The following is a 17,733-nucleotide window of genomic DNA, read 5'->3' as shown; positions in this document are numbered from 1 at the left end:
ATTTTGAGTGCTATCCCTAGAAGTTTGGGCCACTTGAGAGCATTGAAGTATTTGAGCGTGTACATCATACCCAACACACCACGTAGTCAATGGATTGCCCCTGTGTTCTGGTTAGGTTCTGAAATGAAATCAAATGTTTACTTTTACAGAGTTGCATTCTGCATGGATCCTCACTTCCTTTTAAGCTTCAGGGTATCTGGTTTCACTTGGATGTCTCACTTAATAGTTGTGATGGATGGAGAGAGGGGGGTTGTCTCAAATGACCTTTGAGTTCCTTTCTGGTCCTGGGTCTGATTCTGTTGTGAACCTGCAGTCTCTTCTGTAAGACATGCTGGGATCTTAGCAGTGTGGGCTCATGGGGAAGAAGAAAAAATTGTGAATAAAAGGATCCCAACAACAGGTGTGAAATTGGGTGTGGTGGCCTAAAATTATGATACCCAAACTGATGGCATCAGTCCATTCTGTGTCCGTGTGTAGTGGGGTGGATATTGATTGGCAAAGACACAGTCACAGGAATTTCTATGCAATGTTCATGTTCAAACTTGAGCTCTGAGGGGCTGGCCTGGTGGCATAGCAGTTAAGTTTGCATGCTCCGCTTCGGCGGCCCGGTGTTTGCTGGTTTGGATCCCAGGCATGGACCTACACAGCACTTATCAAACCATGCAGTAGCAGGCATCCCATATATAAATCGGGAAAGATGGGCATAGATGTTAGCTCAGGGCCAATCTTGCTCAGCAAAAAGAGGAAGATTGGCAGTGGATGTTAGCTCGGGGCTAATCTTCCTCAAAAAACAAAAAATACAAAAAAAAAAAAAATTAAACAAAACAGAACTTGAGCTCTGAACAGTCATTTGAATCTGAAATAAGTCCCCTAGGAGCATTTCTAGGGCAGGCGAGGGCAGAGGAGGCCAGAGCATATTGGCACCAGTAGAACGGACCCTGGAAAGAGCTAGGCAAGATGTCAAAGCCGGTGAGGCTGGAATTTGAGGCAATGTGCCATTTTCATCTCGAGAGGGAGCGTTGGGCAGGACAACAAGCCAAAAACCCTCTCCTACAGACCAGAAAGCCTGGCAGTGATTGGAAATGAAGGCTTCCAGGGCAGGACTCAACATCCAATAGACGCCAAAGCAGCAAGGCTAATCCCAGACCCCATCGTTCTGCGGGGCAGAACCTGTGGACCTGTTGGCTGCCTCTATCTGCACTGGCTCAGGATTAGACAGGGCTGAGTCCTTGGGGGCAAAACTCCTCTGTGGCTTTGGTTGGGAAAAGCAAGGAATGACAGATTTTGTGATAAACTGAGATCGAACCAAAGATGTATCCAGCATCCATTGTTACTGAACTTGAATCTGTGTTTCCAATACACAAAAGAGGACTGGATGGCTAAAATTATGGTTAATTTCATAACAGCCTAGGCAAGGTGGTAGAGGGTAGAGCCATCAGTGTCTAGAACATGTGAAAAATGAAAGAAGCCACTCCATGGTTTTATCTTGGTCTCGCCCTTATCAGCCACGTGAGCTTCTGCAGCCCTGCCTGGGATCTGACTCCGCAAGAACTGGCCTGATAATAGGTCACACTGGTCACGCCTTTGTACCCTCGAGTCAGACAGACTAGGATTCATACCCTCACCACTTAACTAGCACGTGGCCTTGGGGAAGTTATTTCACTTTTAAGCCTTTGCTTCCTCATCCATTAAATGGAGAAAATAACAGTGTTTATGTCGCGAGGTTTTTGGGGGGAATAACTAACTAATGTACGTAGCCTGACACAATGCCCGCCCCACAGTGCCTGTCCAGTGAGGACAAGCTATTTGTATTATTGGCTTCCCTTGAATAGATAATATATGCTGAATTTTGCTCGTAGTTTTTGTCAGGTCACCATTCATTCAATCTGTGAGCTGAGCACCTCCCCTGTATCAGACGCTGTGCTAGACTCTGTATCTGGAGATGAATAAGATGAATCCGAAGATGACTTCAGAGATGAATAAGCCGCAGCTGCTGTGCCCAAGGAGTTTGTGGGCTGGTGGGGGAGAGAGATTTATAATAACAGTCAAGTTGCTGTGTAAGATATTACAACTCAAGACCAGTCCCTGGGAGTCCAGAGGGGGTATGTGAGAGTCTGGTGAGCAGAGAAGGGATGGGCGCTCTGGGTGGGGAATGCTGAGGAATGGAGAGAAAGAGTCAGGAAAAAGCAGAGTGGACCCAGAGAAGGCATCAGAGGACTCCTTTGTTCTGCAGTGGGAGACAATTTGTTCATTCCCTGGGCACAGCCAAGAGAACACTCAGTCCTACCAAGAGAGCCGACCCACTATGAATATTCTGAGCGGTGGTTTTGCAGGAAATGGTGCCAGGAAGCGTGCCAGCCTGCTCTGCTAGGCTAACCAGTCTGTGCCTCCCCTCCCCAGGTCTCTTTTGGAAATACTGCGCCCATGGCCCTGCTTCTCCTCACCGTTACTGTCCCTCCCGTGCTGCCAGCTGCCCTGACCACAGGCATCGTGTATGCACAAAAGAGGCTGAAGAAAAAGAAAATCTTCTGTATCTCCCCACAGAGAATCAATATGTGTGGACAAATAAACCTCGTGTGCTTTGACAAAGTATGATCTAAACTTTCCAGGTTGGAGGTCAATGATTCCAAAGCACAGCAGGGCGGGGAAAGGGCCTCAGAGAATGTCTGGTCCGGCACCCTCATTTTACAGATGGGAACACTGAGGCCAGAGAAGATCACGTTCTAGAAGCCTGCTTTACTGAGTCCTAGGAAGGGGTTTAGCCATCATATCATGAATTTCTTCCCTGTGAAATTTAGTATTTTTGTGTCTCATTTGGATTTCAAGACAATCTCTTACTGTAATAACTTTGGCTGACTGGCTTTTTCAGACAAAAAATATGAGGAACATTTCTGTTCTCCAAAGGGCTTTGTCCAGAGCTTACGTGAATATATTCCTTTCTCCTCCTCTGCTTCTTCTAAGGAAAGGGAGGGAGTGGACCGTGACCTGTGTTTATGCAATCTGCTCCCTCTTTTTTCCTTTGCTCCCCAGGTTATCAAGACTCAGGACTAGGGAAGCTTGTCTGTGTGCGTAGGGCCCTGGAAAGGTGGCAGAGGAGGGATATGTTCAAACGGAGCGACTGCTGCTTTGGGACGGGTCCCGAGACCCCTTAGCATGACTCTCCTCTGGGGGACCTGGAGGTCTTCAGCGTCAGCTGCCTGCTGTTCAGATGCTGCCCTCAGCTTGGGCAGGGCAGTTGAACTGCTCTAACACAGTGGCCCCAGCTTGGTCCCTCCATGTCCTCAGTCTATTTGCATTTGAATAATTCCTAAAGGCTTTGCTACTTTTTAGTGAACCCACATTGGCAGAGAGCCGCATTAATGAGCTGCTCCTAGCTCTTGAGAAGCTTGTGGTCCAGCTGAGGAAAGAGATAAAATGGAAGTGTGGACAATGATAATGCAGTGAAATGTGTGCTTGATAGCAATATGAGCAAAGCACTGCGTGCAGTTCCCTGCCACAGGTGGGAGGTTGCCTTTGAGCTGTGGCTTTGGTTGTTGGACAGAATGCGCTCCAGGCTCAGAGGCGAGCAGGTCAGAAGCACAGGGATGTGAGGGCCTGCAGTGTGTGGGGAATGGGGCAGGAGTTGTGGCTAGAATGTGGCTGTTTGGTGGGGAATGTAGCTGGAGAGGAGGAGCCCAATGGCTCAGGGCCTGATGTGCCAAGCTAAGGAGTGGGGCCTTGTTGTGAAGGAGAATGGGGGCCCTTCTCGTTTTTCAATACCAGTGACATTTTTATAGGTGTGTTTCATTTATTTCACCTGGGGGAATTGCTTAGAAGGGACAGAAGGGAGATGGGACTGAGGCAGGAGGCTATCTGGGGACAACTGCAGATCATTCATTGTCCTAGACACAAAGGGCAAGAATGCAGAGATGAAGACCAACTCGAGAGACACCATGAGTGGGCTTGACCAGACTTGGTCCCCACTTGGAAGTGGCATAGCTCTTAGCTTATTTCAGTTCTATTTTGTTCGAGTTTCCTTTGGCAGAGAAAGTCCTCTATGGCCACCAGTCAGGAAGCTGTAGGGTTAGCATAACAGTAGCTTCCTTTTAGATTCGGGGTCAGGTACCAGCCCCTTGGAAGTTTTTGATAGGAATTCCCATTACTTCCCCAGTAGCCTTACTAGTGTCTAGAATATAGGAGGGAGATTTATAAAATATGTTCATTACATATTTGTCTGTTTCTAAAACTAATTTTTCCAGAGGCTGGCCTGGTGGCACAGTGGTTAAGGGCTCACGTTCCGCTTCTCAGCAGCCCGGGGTTCGCCAGTTCGGATCCCGGGTGCGGACATGACACCGCTTGGCAAAAGCCATGCTGTGGTAGGCGTCCCATATATAAAGTAGAGGAAGATGGGCATGGATGTTAGCTCAGGGCCAGTCTTCCTCAGCAAAAAAGAGGAGGATTGGCAGCAGTTAGTTCAGGGCTAATCTTCCTCAAAAATAAATAAATAAATAAATAAATAAAACTAATTTTTCCAGACAGTGGAAACATTTTTTTTTTACTTCCCATGTAGGGCTTTTTCCTCTCCATTCTCCTGTGCTCCTTTGCTAGACTGTTTTAGGGACTGCCTCTCAGCATACTTGGCCAAACTCTGTACAGTATGACAGCATGTTATAGTGCAAGAACTCAAATGAGAAATCTAATCCTGAATTTGATGCTAAGTTCCGTGTGACTTTTTAAGATACGAACGTTGAATTACAGTCATCTCTAAGTTTCTTTCTAGCTTTCACATTGTAAAACTCCACCAACACGATGTTGGAATAAAGCATTTCATGATTAATTGAATTTCCATCTAGTGTAGTTTCACTGTGGAAGATATTCACCACTGAGTTTCTGAGTACATTTACTTCCATGTATATTTCTAGTTTAAGCTGATTTGTTATAAGTTCTGTAAAGCAAATTCTCTCTTTCTTTTCTATCCAATTAAGTCCAAGCCTTGGCTAGTATTTATGCTAAGAAGCTTTCATTTCCTGTCTTATTCCCTTTATAATGGCAACTATAATTCAATTTCTTTCTGTTTATGGTTAGTTTTAACATATAGGGTTATTTTCACATAGAGAAAGAACACGGTCCCATTTCCGTTTTGCTGTGGCATCATTGGCATCATCTCTCTGTCTTCATGTTCAAAATATTGAAGCTTAAAAACATAATCTAATCATCAGGAAAACATTTCAGTTTGAATTAAGTTGCTAACTCTTTTTGAAATGGAACAACTCAAGAGGATTTGGAATATAAACACACAAGTTGGGGCCCTTATAAAATGCAGGAGGGAAATGAAGCAAATAGCTTTTGTTGCTGTCTTTGTTGTCCTTCAAGGAATAACTCACACAAACATGCTATCTCTCCATGAAGTTCAAATGAATTAATGAAATAAAGAGTCCTTAATTCTTTAATCCAGAAACCCAGTACAGGCTTTGTCTTTCTACGTGCTTTGCTGAGTTCTCTTAACATTTGTCATCTAGTGGAAGACTCTAGATGGGCTGGATTCTGGTTCTTTCTCTCCATCCTACTCGGCCACTGGATGCTGAGACTGCTCATTTCACCTCTAGCCTAAGAATGCCTCTACTCTATTTACTCTGTTGTAAGAACTGAAAGCATTGAAAACACTTCACTGTAAAGCATTGTGCTAATATGATGCGCTGTAATGATAGAAGATGTCATTTGGTAGAAAACTAGAAAATTCAGTGTCTTATACAGAGATGACCTTAAAAAACAGCATCAGAGACCTGGGTGTTGGTGTTGAAACAGGATATTTACCAACACTTGGTAATGCCCCGCTCTGCCTTGACTATGCTGAAGCAGCACCAGCCAACTCCTTTCTCTGACTAGGGGTTAAGCAGGCCTCGTGCTGTCAGCCTGCTGCATTAGACACCAGGTCTGTAATTAATGATCGACTGTGCAGCAATGAGCACATTAACAGGGCTGTGAGAGTCTTCAGTTCCATTTTACTTTCTCTGTTACGTTATCTGACAAATACTCTCCCCTAATACAGCAAATCAAATCTCCCAGCCATTTTCCTCTTGATCTGCAATAAAACCCATTCATGGGCACTAATTAGTATTTATTATTAGCACTTCGTTTCTCTCTATCATCTCAAAGCCCTTTATCAACATTTCATTATCAATCTGGACAGTCACCATGTCACCCATATTTTAGAAAATTGCTGTGAACCAGATGGCAGACTGTGAATTAAATGGTCTTGAAAAGAAAGGAAAAAAAAAAATTCTGAGCTCTGCTTTAGAGAGATAGCAGGTGCCAACTAAAAAGTCAGACTCGAGCTGGTTCTTGTTGGATTTTCAGTTGCTGAACCTCTGTCATTTAGCAACAGCAACAGTCACAACAATAAACAAAAACAAATACTTGCATTTTGTGGTAATAATGAGTCATTAGAGCCCCCTGACTTTCCACATGGTCTTTCGGGAATCACTTGTCACCTGTTGAATCTTTCTTTCAGGCCCTCTTCTCTGATTTAAAATTTGATGCTTACAGATAAGGGCTTTGGACAATTAGATCTACTTTAGTTTCTTGGGAGCTTGGGTTTTGTGTAAATCATGATATAATTAAAAGCTTTAAATTTTATGCTAATACCATTTCTAACTTTTTCCCAGACCGGCACTCTTACGGAGGATGGGCAGGACCTCTGGGGGACCATCCCTACTGCTGACAACTGGTAGGCACATTAGTGAACATGGATGTTGATTGGTGGGCCATCTTGGTGCTACACAAAGCCATCCTTCCTGTGTTGAGGGATGAATGTCACATAAAATATAGATAATAACTGGCTGGAACCAGCTCCCAATTTTTCTAACTTGTTAAATCAAATGAGTCTTAAGTTCAGAATCAGACAGAGAAAGTAGGCCTTGAAACTCCACATGGAAAATGGGATAGAATGAGGTGGATGATTAAGGAGCTGAACGAATAAAACAGAGGAGCAAAGAGCGAAATCAGGACTGTGCTCAATTAAAAACTGCACAGACTTCCTGAGCGGCTAGTGCGGTGGGGGATCCAGACAGGAAGAGCTGCGTCTCCTCCCTCACGGAGTTCACACTCCAGCGGATAAAAATGTCCATCCACGTTCAACGTACAACACAGGCCGAGAAAAGGGTCACTATGAAGGCATAAATATTAGAACAGAGATGAAGAAATCATAATGATGGCTTGATATAATACACAGTCCTGGTGTTTATTATAACATAGTGAATAAAAGGTAGAAGTTAAATTTGAAAATGAGTACATCAAGAAAACCACCTGAAGGAGAGAGCATTTGAGATAGGTTTTGAAGGGTGTATGGATAGGATTTTTATAGACCTGATTTAAAAGCAGGCACTAGGGAAGGGAGAGGGCAATCTCAACGATGCTACCCCAGAACAGAGCTAGAGAGGGGAGGGAGTGGCCCCTTCTCAGAGAGGGTCCCTGAGCTCCTAGCTCCCTTCCCTGTGGGGCCAAGACCAGCCTTCTCAGTCTGAGTGGAGGGGCCTCTGCTCTTAAGCTCCAGGAACCCTGCCTTGGCTCCAAACAGTGGCTAAGGCTGCTGACATTGAAGGAGTCAAGCAGGGGCTCCCCAAGAGGGTAACAGGGCCGGACGCAGCACTGGCACTTGGCAAGAGCAGACAGGCGGTGCAATGCGGCAGAAGATCCTCGGGCTGGGCATCAGTGAACTATGTGGGCTCTAACCTGCTCATGTGTCTGCTCCTGGCTGCTCAGATACCTGGTCCAGGCCTTTGTCCAGAGAGGCATGGCTTCTATTTGCCAGAGCAGTGAAAGGAGAAAAGGATATTTGTCGTTTCCATCCCTCCTTTATTCCCTTGTCCCCAGAACTCTGAAGCTTTTGGGGAGTAGAAACTAAATACAATTACTACTCAGCTCTAACATGGGAGGAGACGACGGTAACACAAGCCAACTGACAGTCACAGAGGAAACTGTGCTTTAGATGCTGGCTGTCTATGCCAGGAGTTTCAGGAAATAGGGGCAAAGTGTGAAGAACTGAGTAGCAAGAAATATTTCAGAGTCCGTGCATGCTTTCACTTGAAGGAACAAGGAACCACCAGGCAGGCTTCTTTCTCGTCCCTGCTACCTCATCGGTCTGGAGACTTCTTGCCTGGGCTGTGTGGCTTTCTAGAGCCAGCACTGCGGAGTTTGCAGATGTCAGTTCCAAGCCTTCCCACAATATGCTTTTCTACAATACGGCCACCGTGGACGGGGCTGCAGAAACCTGACAAAAGTCCCTGTGATTCTAGCCAAGCTCTCTGAAATGATAGTAGTTCCTGGCCAGTGGCAAACTGTTGAGAAGGAAATTCACATCCAACTCAAAGGAGGGCTTTATAAAGAGCAGTCTACAGGCAGAATATTCCAGTTAGAAATTAGAAAACCATGTGAGCAAGGGCTCAGGGCAGGGAAATCCCTGTGTGAGCATAGACATAGCAAGAAGTTTAACTTGACTCTGGAAAAATTGTGCATAAAGGGCACTAGTATGAGTAGAATCTGTAAGATGATACAGAACTGGAGAAGACAGGGCCTTAAATACCAGCCATAGGAGAACTTTATCACACATGGCATGGGGAGCTATTGAAGGTTTTCTGCATGGGGGTTAGGTATTATTGAAGCTTTACGTTAGTAAGATTTAAGGGGCAGGGTGTACAAAAAGATTTCGTTGAAGACCTTAACTTATGAATTGTCTTCTCTACCAGCTTCCAGGAAGTCCATAGCTTTGCCTCGGGCAGGGCTTTGCCATGGGGCCCACTGTGTGCGGCCATGGCCAGCTGCCACTCCCTGATCCTTCTGGATGGGACCATCCAGGGAGACCCTCTGGACCTCAAAATGTTTGAGGGCACTGCCTGGGTAAGGTGATAATTTCTTGCTTCAGCTGAATGAGGAAAACTTGAAGAAATCCTTACTAGGAGTGCTAAAGCTTTTCTAACTTTGGTGGAAACCCAGAGAAGATTCCTAACAATGCACGAATGAACATCTGATTCAACCTGAATTTCCCAGACTCTGCTCCAAAGAATTCCGTTAATGAGTGCAACAGGAAATCGAGTTCCATGGGCTAATAAATTTGGGAACTGCTATTTAAACAAACTTAAATAGGTTTCTTGACTGCAGGATTTCTTTAATATGTCGTGGTCTGGTGTGAACATTCAAGGGAGAATATGATATGCAGCACTTGCCAAACTTATTCGACCACAAAAACTTTATTGACAGGCCAAAACATGTTTTGGAGAAAACAAATATTCTTTGAAACACCCTCAGAGAAACAGGGTGTTTATACTAAAACAGTGCCATCCAATATAGTAGCCACTAGCCACGTGTGGCCAATGAGCGCTTGAAACAAGGCTATGCAACTGAAAAACTGAATTTTTTATTTTATTTACTTTATGTTTTTCCTTTTCTTTCTCTTTTTTTTTTTTTTTGAGGAAGATTAGCCCTGAGCTAACTGCTGCCAATCCTCCTCTTTTCGCTGAGGAAGACTGGCCCTGAGTTAACATCCATGCCCATCTTCCTCTACCTTATGTGTGGGATGCCTACCACAGCATGGCATGCCAAGTGGTGCCATATCCGCACTGGGGATCTGAACTGGTGAACCCTGGGCCGCTGAAGCAGAACGTGCGCACTTAACCGCTGCGCCACCCGGCCGGCACCTACTTTAGTTATTTTAAGCTTAAGTGTAAATAGCAAGAAGTGGCTGGTAGCTACCATATTGGACAGCAAAGATCTAGACACCAAACTGGAGGACTCTTGGTTCAATTGATTCAATTTTCTGAGTGAATGACAGTTGAAGGGTGTAAATTTATCCTGGTGGCTGTCATGACATGGTGGGAAGAGCTCTTGACTCCACCACTCTCTAGCTGTGTGACCCCAAATTCAGAACCAAGACTCAGTGTGCACCTCATCTTGCATTTGGGATAATAATGTCTCATTCACAGACTTGTGGTGAGCTTGAGACTATGACCCTAAAAGGACTGTGTGCATTGTAAATGCCCAACAAATGGAGGGTATTCATTCATTAGTTAGTTACCTAGTTAATTACATTCTGCTGCCCTCCAAAAAAGTGTCCTAAAGCTACTTACAATGATACATCAAGTACAGGACAGCATTTTAAACAGAGTTGTAAAGGAATGGAAACAAATGATCGCAGAGAAAGGAAGTACCTCTCACAAAGAGGCTAATTTACAGATGTGTAGTAGGAAAATTGTAGCTTTCTAGAGGCCAAAGTAATAAAAGAGGAAACCTGGTAAAAAGGGAAATTTCTAATCTCAGTAAGTTAAATTAAAACATTTGCTGTGGAGAAATTTTTGACACCAAGACAAATAGTAATCACTTTCCCAGATCTTAATGCAGAAGAATCAGGGTAATTGTTATCAGCAACGTCCTTACCGGCATCCGTGGAGTTGACACGGTGATGAGTTGAACAGGGTCGCCGTTACCGTATGTGCCTTTGATCCTGGTTCTAACAGTGGCCGCTTCTCCAGCAGAGGAGGGTTGATCCAACTGTACAAATGACATAGCAAGTTGGGGTCTAGCGTGGGAACATAAATGTTTAGTATTATCTCTGTACGAATTGTTTTTAAGAACAGTTACATCTACTCCAAACAAAGCATAAAGATTATTCATTGAGTTTAAAGCTTGGTGAGAAACAGCCTTGCATTAAATCCCTTGGCAGTAAGGGACCTTTCAGTAAACGTTAGGGGGATGGAAAATGTCCTTATAGACCCTAAGAATGTTTAGCACTAGAAGGGATGTCAGAATATTTTTCAGAAGAAACTGAAATCTGGAGACATGAGGTGATGTCCCCAGGGTTAAACAAGCAAGTGACAGAGAGGAGACCAGATGTTGTCTCCTATTTTCTGACCTTTACTTTTTATATATCCAACTGCTTTTTCGCGTATTTTAGGTTACTATTGGTTTCTCAGGTGGTGTAAATTATACTGTTTAACATCCAAAGAATGCACACCATTTTCAAGTGTGCTTTCTAATTTGCTGGCAGCTAACTCTCTAGCTAAGCAATTAGACCAGTAGCATAGATATAGCATAAGAAACAGTCCCGTGTTTATCTCAAGACCCAACCCTGACTCATCTGAGAGCTAATGTGCTCAGCTGTATTGGAGAGTAGATCTTACTCAAACCCTCCTCCAATTACTAGACATACCATTTAGGAAGATCCATTGGGCCTGTAGCTATCACTGCTTCCACCAATTACTACATAAAGTGTGGTCACAATATTTTTGGCTTTTTGACATTATACAGTAAGGTCCTTAATATAAATCAACACAACAGAAATTTGACAATGACAGTATTAAGATAATTGGCCTAGAAGAGAAAAATATGTGAAAAGGGCTTTGAAAAGATTAAAGTGCTATGCAAATGAGAGATATTTCTTTCTTACTATTTTTCTCTAAGGAATCTTATGAATGTTTTCATTTTTAAACAGATAATGGAAGATCGCAAAGTAAACCACTGCAAATTTGGGATGTCAGATTCAAATGTGGTAATAAAACCAGGACCAAAAGCCAGTCAGGTATGATTTGCTTCTTTAAATCATGTAGCTCTTTCCCCTTAAACCTGGAGAAACTCTCTTGACTTCCACATATTTTTATATCCCTATTATTTTGCCTTATCCTAACAGGATCCATAGTTGGTTTGCTCATTCCTTCATTCCTGAATTTATCCATTAACTTATTCAACAAACATTCGCTGAGTACCTATGTATGCTAGAGCACTGTGCCGGGTGCTAAGGGGTGGAGTGATTTCAAAGCTAGACAAATGGGGCTCTGTGCTGGAAGAGGACACGGGCTGGGAGAAGAACCAAGAGAGGTGCAAATAATTGCAATACAACGTGTCAAGTGCTATAACAAAGGCCCAAGAAAGAGCCGCAGGCGTCCAGAGGTGGCGGTAACTACTGATTCTTGGAGACAAAGCGCCATGGAGGAGCTGACCTGTGAACTTGGGCTGGAAGATGATTAGGATTTTTCCAGGCAGCCAAGGGGAAGGGCCTTGCAGATCAGCCAACTTGATGAAGGAATTGTCTTAGAAGCAGCCAGAAAAATATCAACGTCGGGACAAATGTACCATTTCATGATGTCCCTAGGCTCATTGCAGAGTAAATCTTATTTGTTGGCATGCATCTGCTAAATCTCACTTAAAAGCTTCTTGAGCTCCCCTTTCTCGGTGCACTTGTAGAGTCCGGTGGAAGCCATCACCATCTTGCACCAGTTTCCATTTTCCTCCAGCCTGCAGAGGATGTCTGTGGTCGCTTGGCTGGCAGGAGGGGATCACTTCCATGTGTACATGAAGGGTGCCCCGGAGATGCTGGTCCAGTTCTGCAGGTCTGAAACAGGTACTAAGGAGCACTTTTCTCGTTCAGGAGGTACAATATTTTAAAGCAAACACTTAAAGCAAACGAACCTAAATCAATGAAGGTGGAGGTGGTTGTTTTCTAGGTGATTGAAAGTGGGTCCAATAGATTTGATAAAGCAGAGGTGATCATTTCAAGGCAGAGAGGCAGACAGTAACTCTCTGGCCATGGTCCAGCCAGAAAAACCCAACCACAATAGGGTATCAGGAAAGGAGAGTGAAGTAAACATCAGGAGCCAGAACAGGACACTACGCAGGGATCAGAGAACCAGGGAGGGTGAGAATGAGGAGCATTCAGAGGCAACCTAAGGGAAGGGTCTCACATTAGACTAATTCTGCCAACGGGGTGCTCTGTCACCTCTGGGGGGCTGTCATCACTTGCGGGGCCTCAGACTGATCGATGGCAGGAGAATACAGAAAAGACAAATCCTTTAGAAAAAAAAAAGTGATTAGAGCAAATTAGATGGTATTAGAGCAAGGTAATTGATCATTTTCACAGCAATTTCATCTTTCTGGGCCAGATTTTGAGCTGATTTGTATTGTTTCTTAGTCTTACAAACATACGCACTGTCTAAGCAGCAGCACAGATTTATAAGAATATTGTTGCATTCAAATGAGTTCATTTGGATAAAATGGGTCTTTTTCTCCTGATTTTCATCTATATTCTCTTTACAATTGCTGATAGCCATCAACTGGTGCACAGAATTCCAGATTTGGCAAATGATTGCTTTAACTTCTGTGTCTACTCGAGCTCTTTTTTAGAAGCGCCCCCTTTTTTCTGCCTTTGATCTTCCTCAGGGCTCCCGTTAACTCTATCCTTCACAGCTTGATGGCCTATACTTTGTTGTTCTTTTTTTCAGCCACACAAATACAAGTGTCTTCTTGAAATTTTAGCTGGCAATTATTGCTCCTGCTCTGTCAGTCAAGCTGTGGGTCTGTCACTCACCATCTCTTATTCTTATGGGAGCCCTTCCAATTCTTCTTAGTGTCCTAACCTCTGATCCTTGACATGTGTTAGCAACATCTTAAGTGATTTTTCCCCCCTGTATTTAAGAAATAGAGCGCTAGCAACTTCCTGGAAATTAGATTCCCCCCTCCAGGATTATTCTAGAATTACAGGAGCTGAATGGGGATGTAGAGATCCACAACCTCCTCATTTTATGGAGGGGAAAATTGAGGCACAGAAGAGAGACTTAACATGTCCAAGGTCAGAGGGGTAATTGACAGTAGAGTAGAAACTAGAACTCAGGTATTTTGCTTTCTAAGATACCACCCCTCCCATTATACTGTGCTTCTTTCTAATACACTTATAGGCATACTATAAATCATAAGAATTTTATAAGTATGTTAACATTAGTCATGATTGCCATGCCAAAATACACAAATGTTGGCATTGTGTCACCTATTATCTTAAGTAGGGTGTGGTAAACTTTTTTGCAAAGAGCCAGATAGTAAATATTTTAGGTTTTGCAGGCCATATGGTCTCTGTCTCAACTGCTTGACCCCGCCATTGTAGCCTGAAAGCAGCCGCAGACAATGAACAAACAAATAGCCTGGCTGTGTTCCAATAAGGCATTATTTACAAAAAAAAGCAATGGGTCAGATTTTGTCTGGAGTCTGCTGACCCCTGATCTAGAGGGTCAACTGTTTCCCTCATTTCATCTGGGTAAACATAATCCTGAGGTCTGTCCTTACTGAGCCTGGCCAGTGTATCTGACACCCAGTTGATGACCACTATGTCTTTGGCATTTATTTCCATCAGAGTAATAAGAACTCACTGATGAAGTTATTTGTGGCCTTATCCTGAAACTGTAGTTTTCCTGTGAAAGCATTTTTATGGAGTGAAAGTTAAAAAAAGGTACAGTGGGGCTGGCCCCGTGGCCAAGTGGTTAAGTTCGCGCACTCTGCTGCAGGCGGCCCAGTGTTTCATTGGTTCGAATCCTGGGCGTGGACGTGGCACTGCTCGTCAAACCACGCTGAGGCAGCGTCCCACATGCCACAACTAGAAGGACCCACAAAAAGAATATACAACTATGTACTGGGGGGCTTTGGGGAGAAAAAGGAAAAAATAAAATCTTTAAAAAAAAAATACAAGGTACAGTGACTGCATCACAGAGTCTTGCTCAGGAGTTGGGTGGCCTTCGATGTCACCGTACATTTACCTCTTTCCTCTCTCCTGAAAGTGCCCCAGAATTTCCCACAGGAACTGAAGAAATACACAATGCAAGGCTTCCGCGTCATTGCCCTTGCCCATAAAGCCTTGAAGATGGAGAAGTTTTCAGAAGTAGAGAGTTTAACCAGGTAAGGAACTTGGAAATTGGCACTAGGGCAGACTCTGTGTGCGTGAAGTGAATGAGCCCTGGAGACGGACAGATGGACAGCTCAAGTCACCAGGAAGGCTCCAGGAGACGGAGAATCACTCTCATCCAGTCTTCCGATTCCAAGATGGGCAACTTGGGAGGACTTGCTCAGGTCACAATGCTCACTGGTGGCAGATCAAGGATGACAGTTGAGGTCTCCTGAATCTTAGATGTCAGTGAGTTATCTCTGCTCTGCACTCCATCATCTCACCAAAAATGACCAACTTTTCTTCAACTTTGGAACATTATGCAACTGACTGACTTGGGGCACCCATATACAAAGGGGTTGAGAGAAGGAGACAGTTGGCACTGTGAAAGACTTCCAGAATCCCTGAGACTTGGCTTCTTTCAGGGCTCAGTAGTACACCTCCCGCAGATCTGGAGAGGTAGTGAGTGCAAACTGAATTCCTTATGCAAAATAGAATTCAGTATTCTTAATTATGTTAAGGGGATAAATCATCATCATTAGAGGATAACCTGTAGATTATTTTTTCTTTCAATGTTTCTCAGCTTTTAAAGGTTGTTTTTGAGTTGTCTATGACAGAGTAGAGAAGTACTGTGGAAAATTGAATAACAAATCATCTATGTGTCACTTATCTTTGATTTTGTGTTGCTCATAGATCCTCATTTATAATATAATTAAATGCTCTGTATAAGATGTGGATATCCTTGGTTCAACATTACTATTTATAGCCTAAGTTCATCCACTCTGATATACTCAGTAATCATTGTCCCTTCCATGCACTGTGTCTATTTCCCCATCTATAAAATGTAGGACTGGATGATCTCTAAGGAGCCTTTCAGCCATGACATTTTAATCTTCTAAATAGAATCACAAAACTCACTTTGAAGCACATGAATGGCATTCTCAGATTTAACATTCAAGGTGTTAGCTATTCTTGAGCAAGCATAAAGACCTGTAACACACAGGATTTGGTAATTTTTCACGACACAAATTTTAATAATGAAAGTTAAGGTCATGTGTGTAGAAAAGATTTATGTAGCTAGACATAGAAAGTGGCCACCCCAAGCTGCCACACACAAATGCGGCTGTGATGTTCTCTTTTAAAAGCCACTAGTGAGACAGATATTATTATAAATATAACAAAATAAGAAAATGAGGATAAAATGTGTTAGATTTACAACCATCTCAGATATTTCCCAGAGAATATGAGGAGCCTGTTATGCTTCTTGGAATTTAGTTACTATTTTCAAACAGAGTAAAGGAATAGAGTTTGGACATTTTTTTTTTCAGAATCAAATTATATTTAGCAAAGTTTTCCAACTGGAAAAATCAAAACTTCTGAAAAACTGGCATCGTCAAGGGGAAGTAGAAAAGTTTCTTGAAATGACTTAGAAAAAAACTAAACTACAAGAAGAAATACTTTGTCCAGATTCCCCCTTTCATTGGTTTAGCAAATTTCTATTGATCTTGACTATGTGTTAGATGCTCTTCAAGGCACTAAGGATTCAGAAGTGAATAAAATAAAATCCTTGCCCTCATGAAGCTTATATCCCAATTAGGGGAAATAGACAATAAAATAAACCTATAAAGTATTGTCAAGTAGTGATAAATGCCATGAAGGAAAAAAATAAAGCAGATTAAGTGGATAAAAAATTGACAGAGGACGAGATTTTACATGAAGTGATGGAGGAAGTCCTCTGAGGCGGTGACATATGGACAGAGGTTTGAGTAAAGGAAGGGAGCAAGGCACACAGTGATCCAGACAAAGAGCATTGCAGCCAATAGGAGCAATGGGTACAAAGGCCCTGCCACAGGATTTTACTAGGAACGTCGTAGAGTCAGACGAGGCCATAGCGCCTGAAGCAAATGAGAGGAAGAGTTGTAAAGACCAGATTAATTGGTGAGAATATTTTTTTAATCTTTTTTTTAGTTCTAGTTAATGAGAAAATGTTAATCCAACTTATAATAGAAAGCCATGAAGTTAAATGATGGGAAATTAACAAGTTCTGTATTCAGGTAGATTTTCTTTTATAATCTTCTCTGAGAACACTAAGGCAGGATTCATCTCTGATTATCTGAATACTCACCAAAGTGCCTAATATAAGATTGAAAATAAAGTCATTATTTAGTGAATGGACTTTTCAATGAAGAATGTAACAACTTAGATTCTACTCCAGAGAGAATTTTCTTCACTGTGTTCCCATCCAAGTTTGAATTATATTGCTCATCAGGAAATCCAGCTCTGGGGCCAGCCCATGGCCAAGTGGTTCAAGTTCCATGCACTCCGCTTTGGCAGCCCACGTTCTCCAGGTTCACCTCCTGGGGTGGACCTACTCCACTCATCAGCCATACGGGGGAGGCATCCCACATACAAAGTAGAGGAAGACTGGCACAGATGTTAGCTCAGGGCTAATCTTCCTCAAGCAAAAAAAGAGGAAGACTGGAAATGGATGTTAGGTCAAGGCAAATCTTCCTTACCAAAAAAAGGAAAGAAAGAAAGAAAAGAAATTCGGCTCTGATCTTTCTCTTAAAGAAGGTTTACTGATCTTCTGTTTATTTCTTTCCCAAGTCCTACTAACACAATGGAAAAGAAATAATATCAAAGAAAGCTAAAGAAGCAATACGTGTAGATGAGACATTTCTACACATTTTTGTAAGATGTAATGTAGATGGGAGCAGTGGTAGCTGAATCAAGCAGGATAGAAGAAGCTGTAGCCTACGCCATGCCAGAGAGAGAGAGAGAGAGAGAGAGAGATGGCGAGAGGAAAGTTGGTTCACCCTGTAGAACCCCGGAGAGGCTGAGACTCAGATGTGTCATGTACTGTGGAAGGTGGAAGTGAGACTCAGGACTGAACACGGGGGAGTAACTGACAGCATGCAGAAAGGCTAGATCCCTAGGTCTCCCGCTCCTCCCCCGTCCTCCCCCTGCAACCTTATCTCCACTCTGGATAGAAAAAGGAACAATGGGAGATCAAGAAAGAGCTCTTGGCTCCCAAATTTACTTTTAAAAAAGCTACCTGAGAC

At 43.2% G+C, this 17,733-nt stretch overlaps 1 protein-coding gene across 2 annotated transcripts in view; it reads left to right on the top strand.

Moving 5' to 3' along the window:
* The window catches only part of ATP13A5 (ATPase 13A5), a 98,383-nt gene that overhangs the window by 41,371 nt on the left and 39,279 nt on the right, over positions 1–17,733 (top strand). For both annotated transcript variants that reach the window (XR_011428796.1, XM_001498779.4), the window contains exons 12-17: positions 2,401–2,589; positions 6,645–6,706; positions 8,724–8,874; positions 11,462–11,548; positions 12,211–12,367; positions 14,568–14,685. Coding sequence is in view for 1 of the 2 variants with exons in the window: in XM_001498779.4 (XP_001498829.2) it covers positions 2,401–2,589; positions 6,645–6,706; positions 8,724–8,874; positions 11,462–11,548; positions 12,211–12,367; positions 14,568–14,685 (764 nt within the window). In the remaining variant the exon portion in view is untranslated. The remainder of the gene's footprint in view (positions 1–2,400; positions 2,590–6,644; positions 6,707–8,723; positions 8,875–11,461; positions 11,549–12,210; positions 12,368–14,567; positions 14,686–17,733) is intronic.

Source organism: Equus caballus, chromosome 19 (genome assembly GCF_041296265.1).
Source record: "Equus caballus isolate H_3958 breed thoroughbred chromosome 19, TB-T2T, whole genome shotgun sequence".
NCBI classification, from domain to species: domain Eukaryota; kingdom Metazoa; phylum Chordata; class Mammalia; order Perissodactyla; family Equidae; genus Equus; species Equus caballus.
Note: the sequence above shows the minus strand (reverse complement) of the source record. Positions and strands in the feature narration are given on the sequence as shown.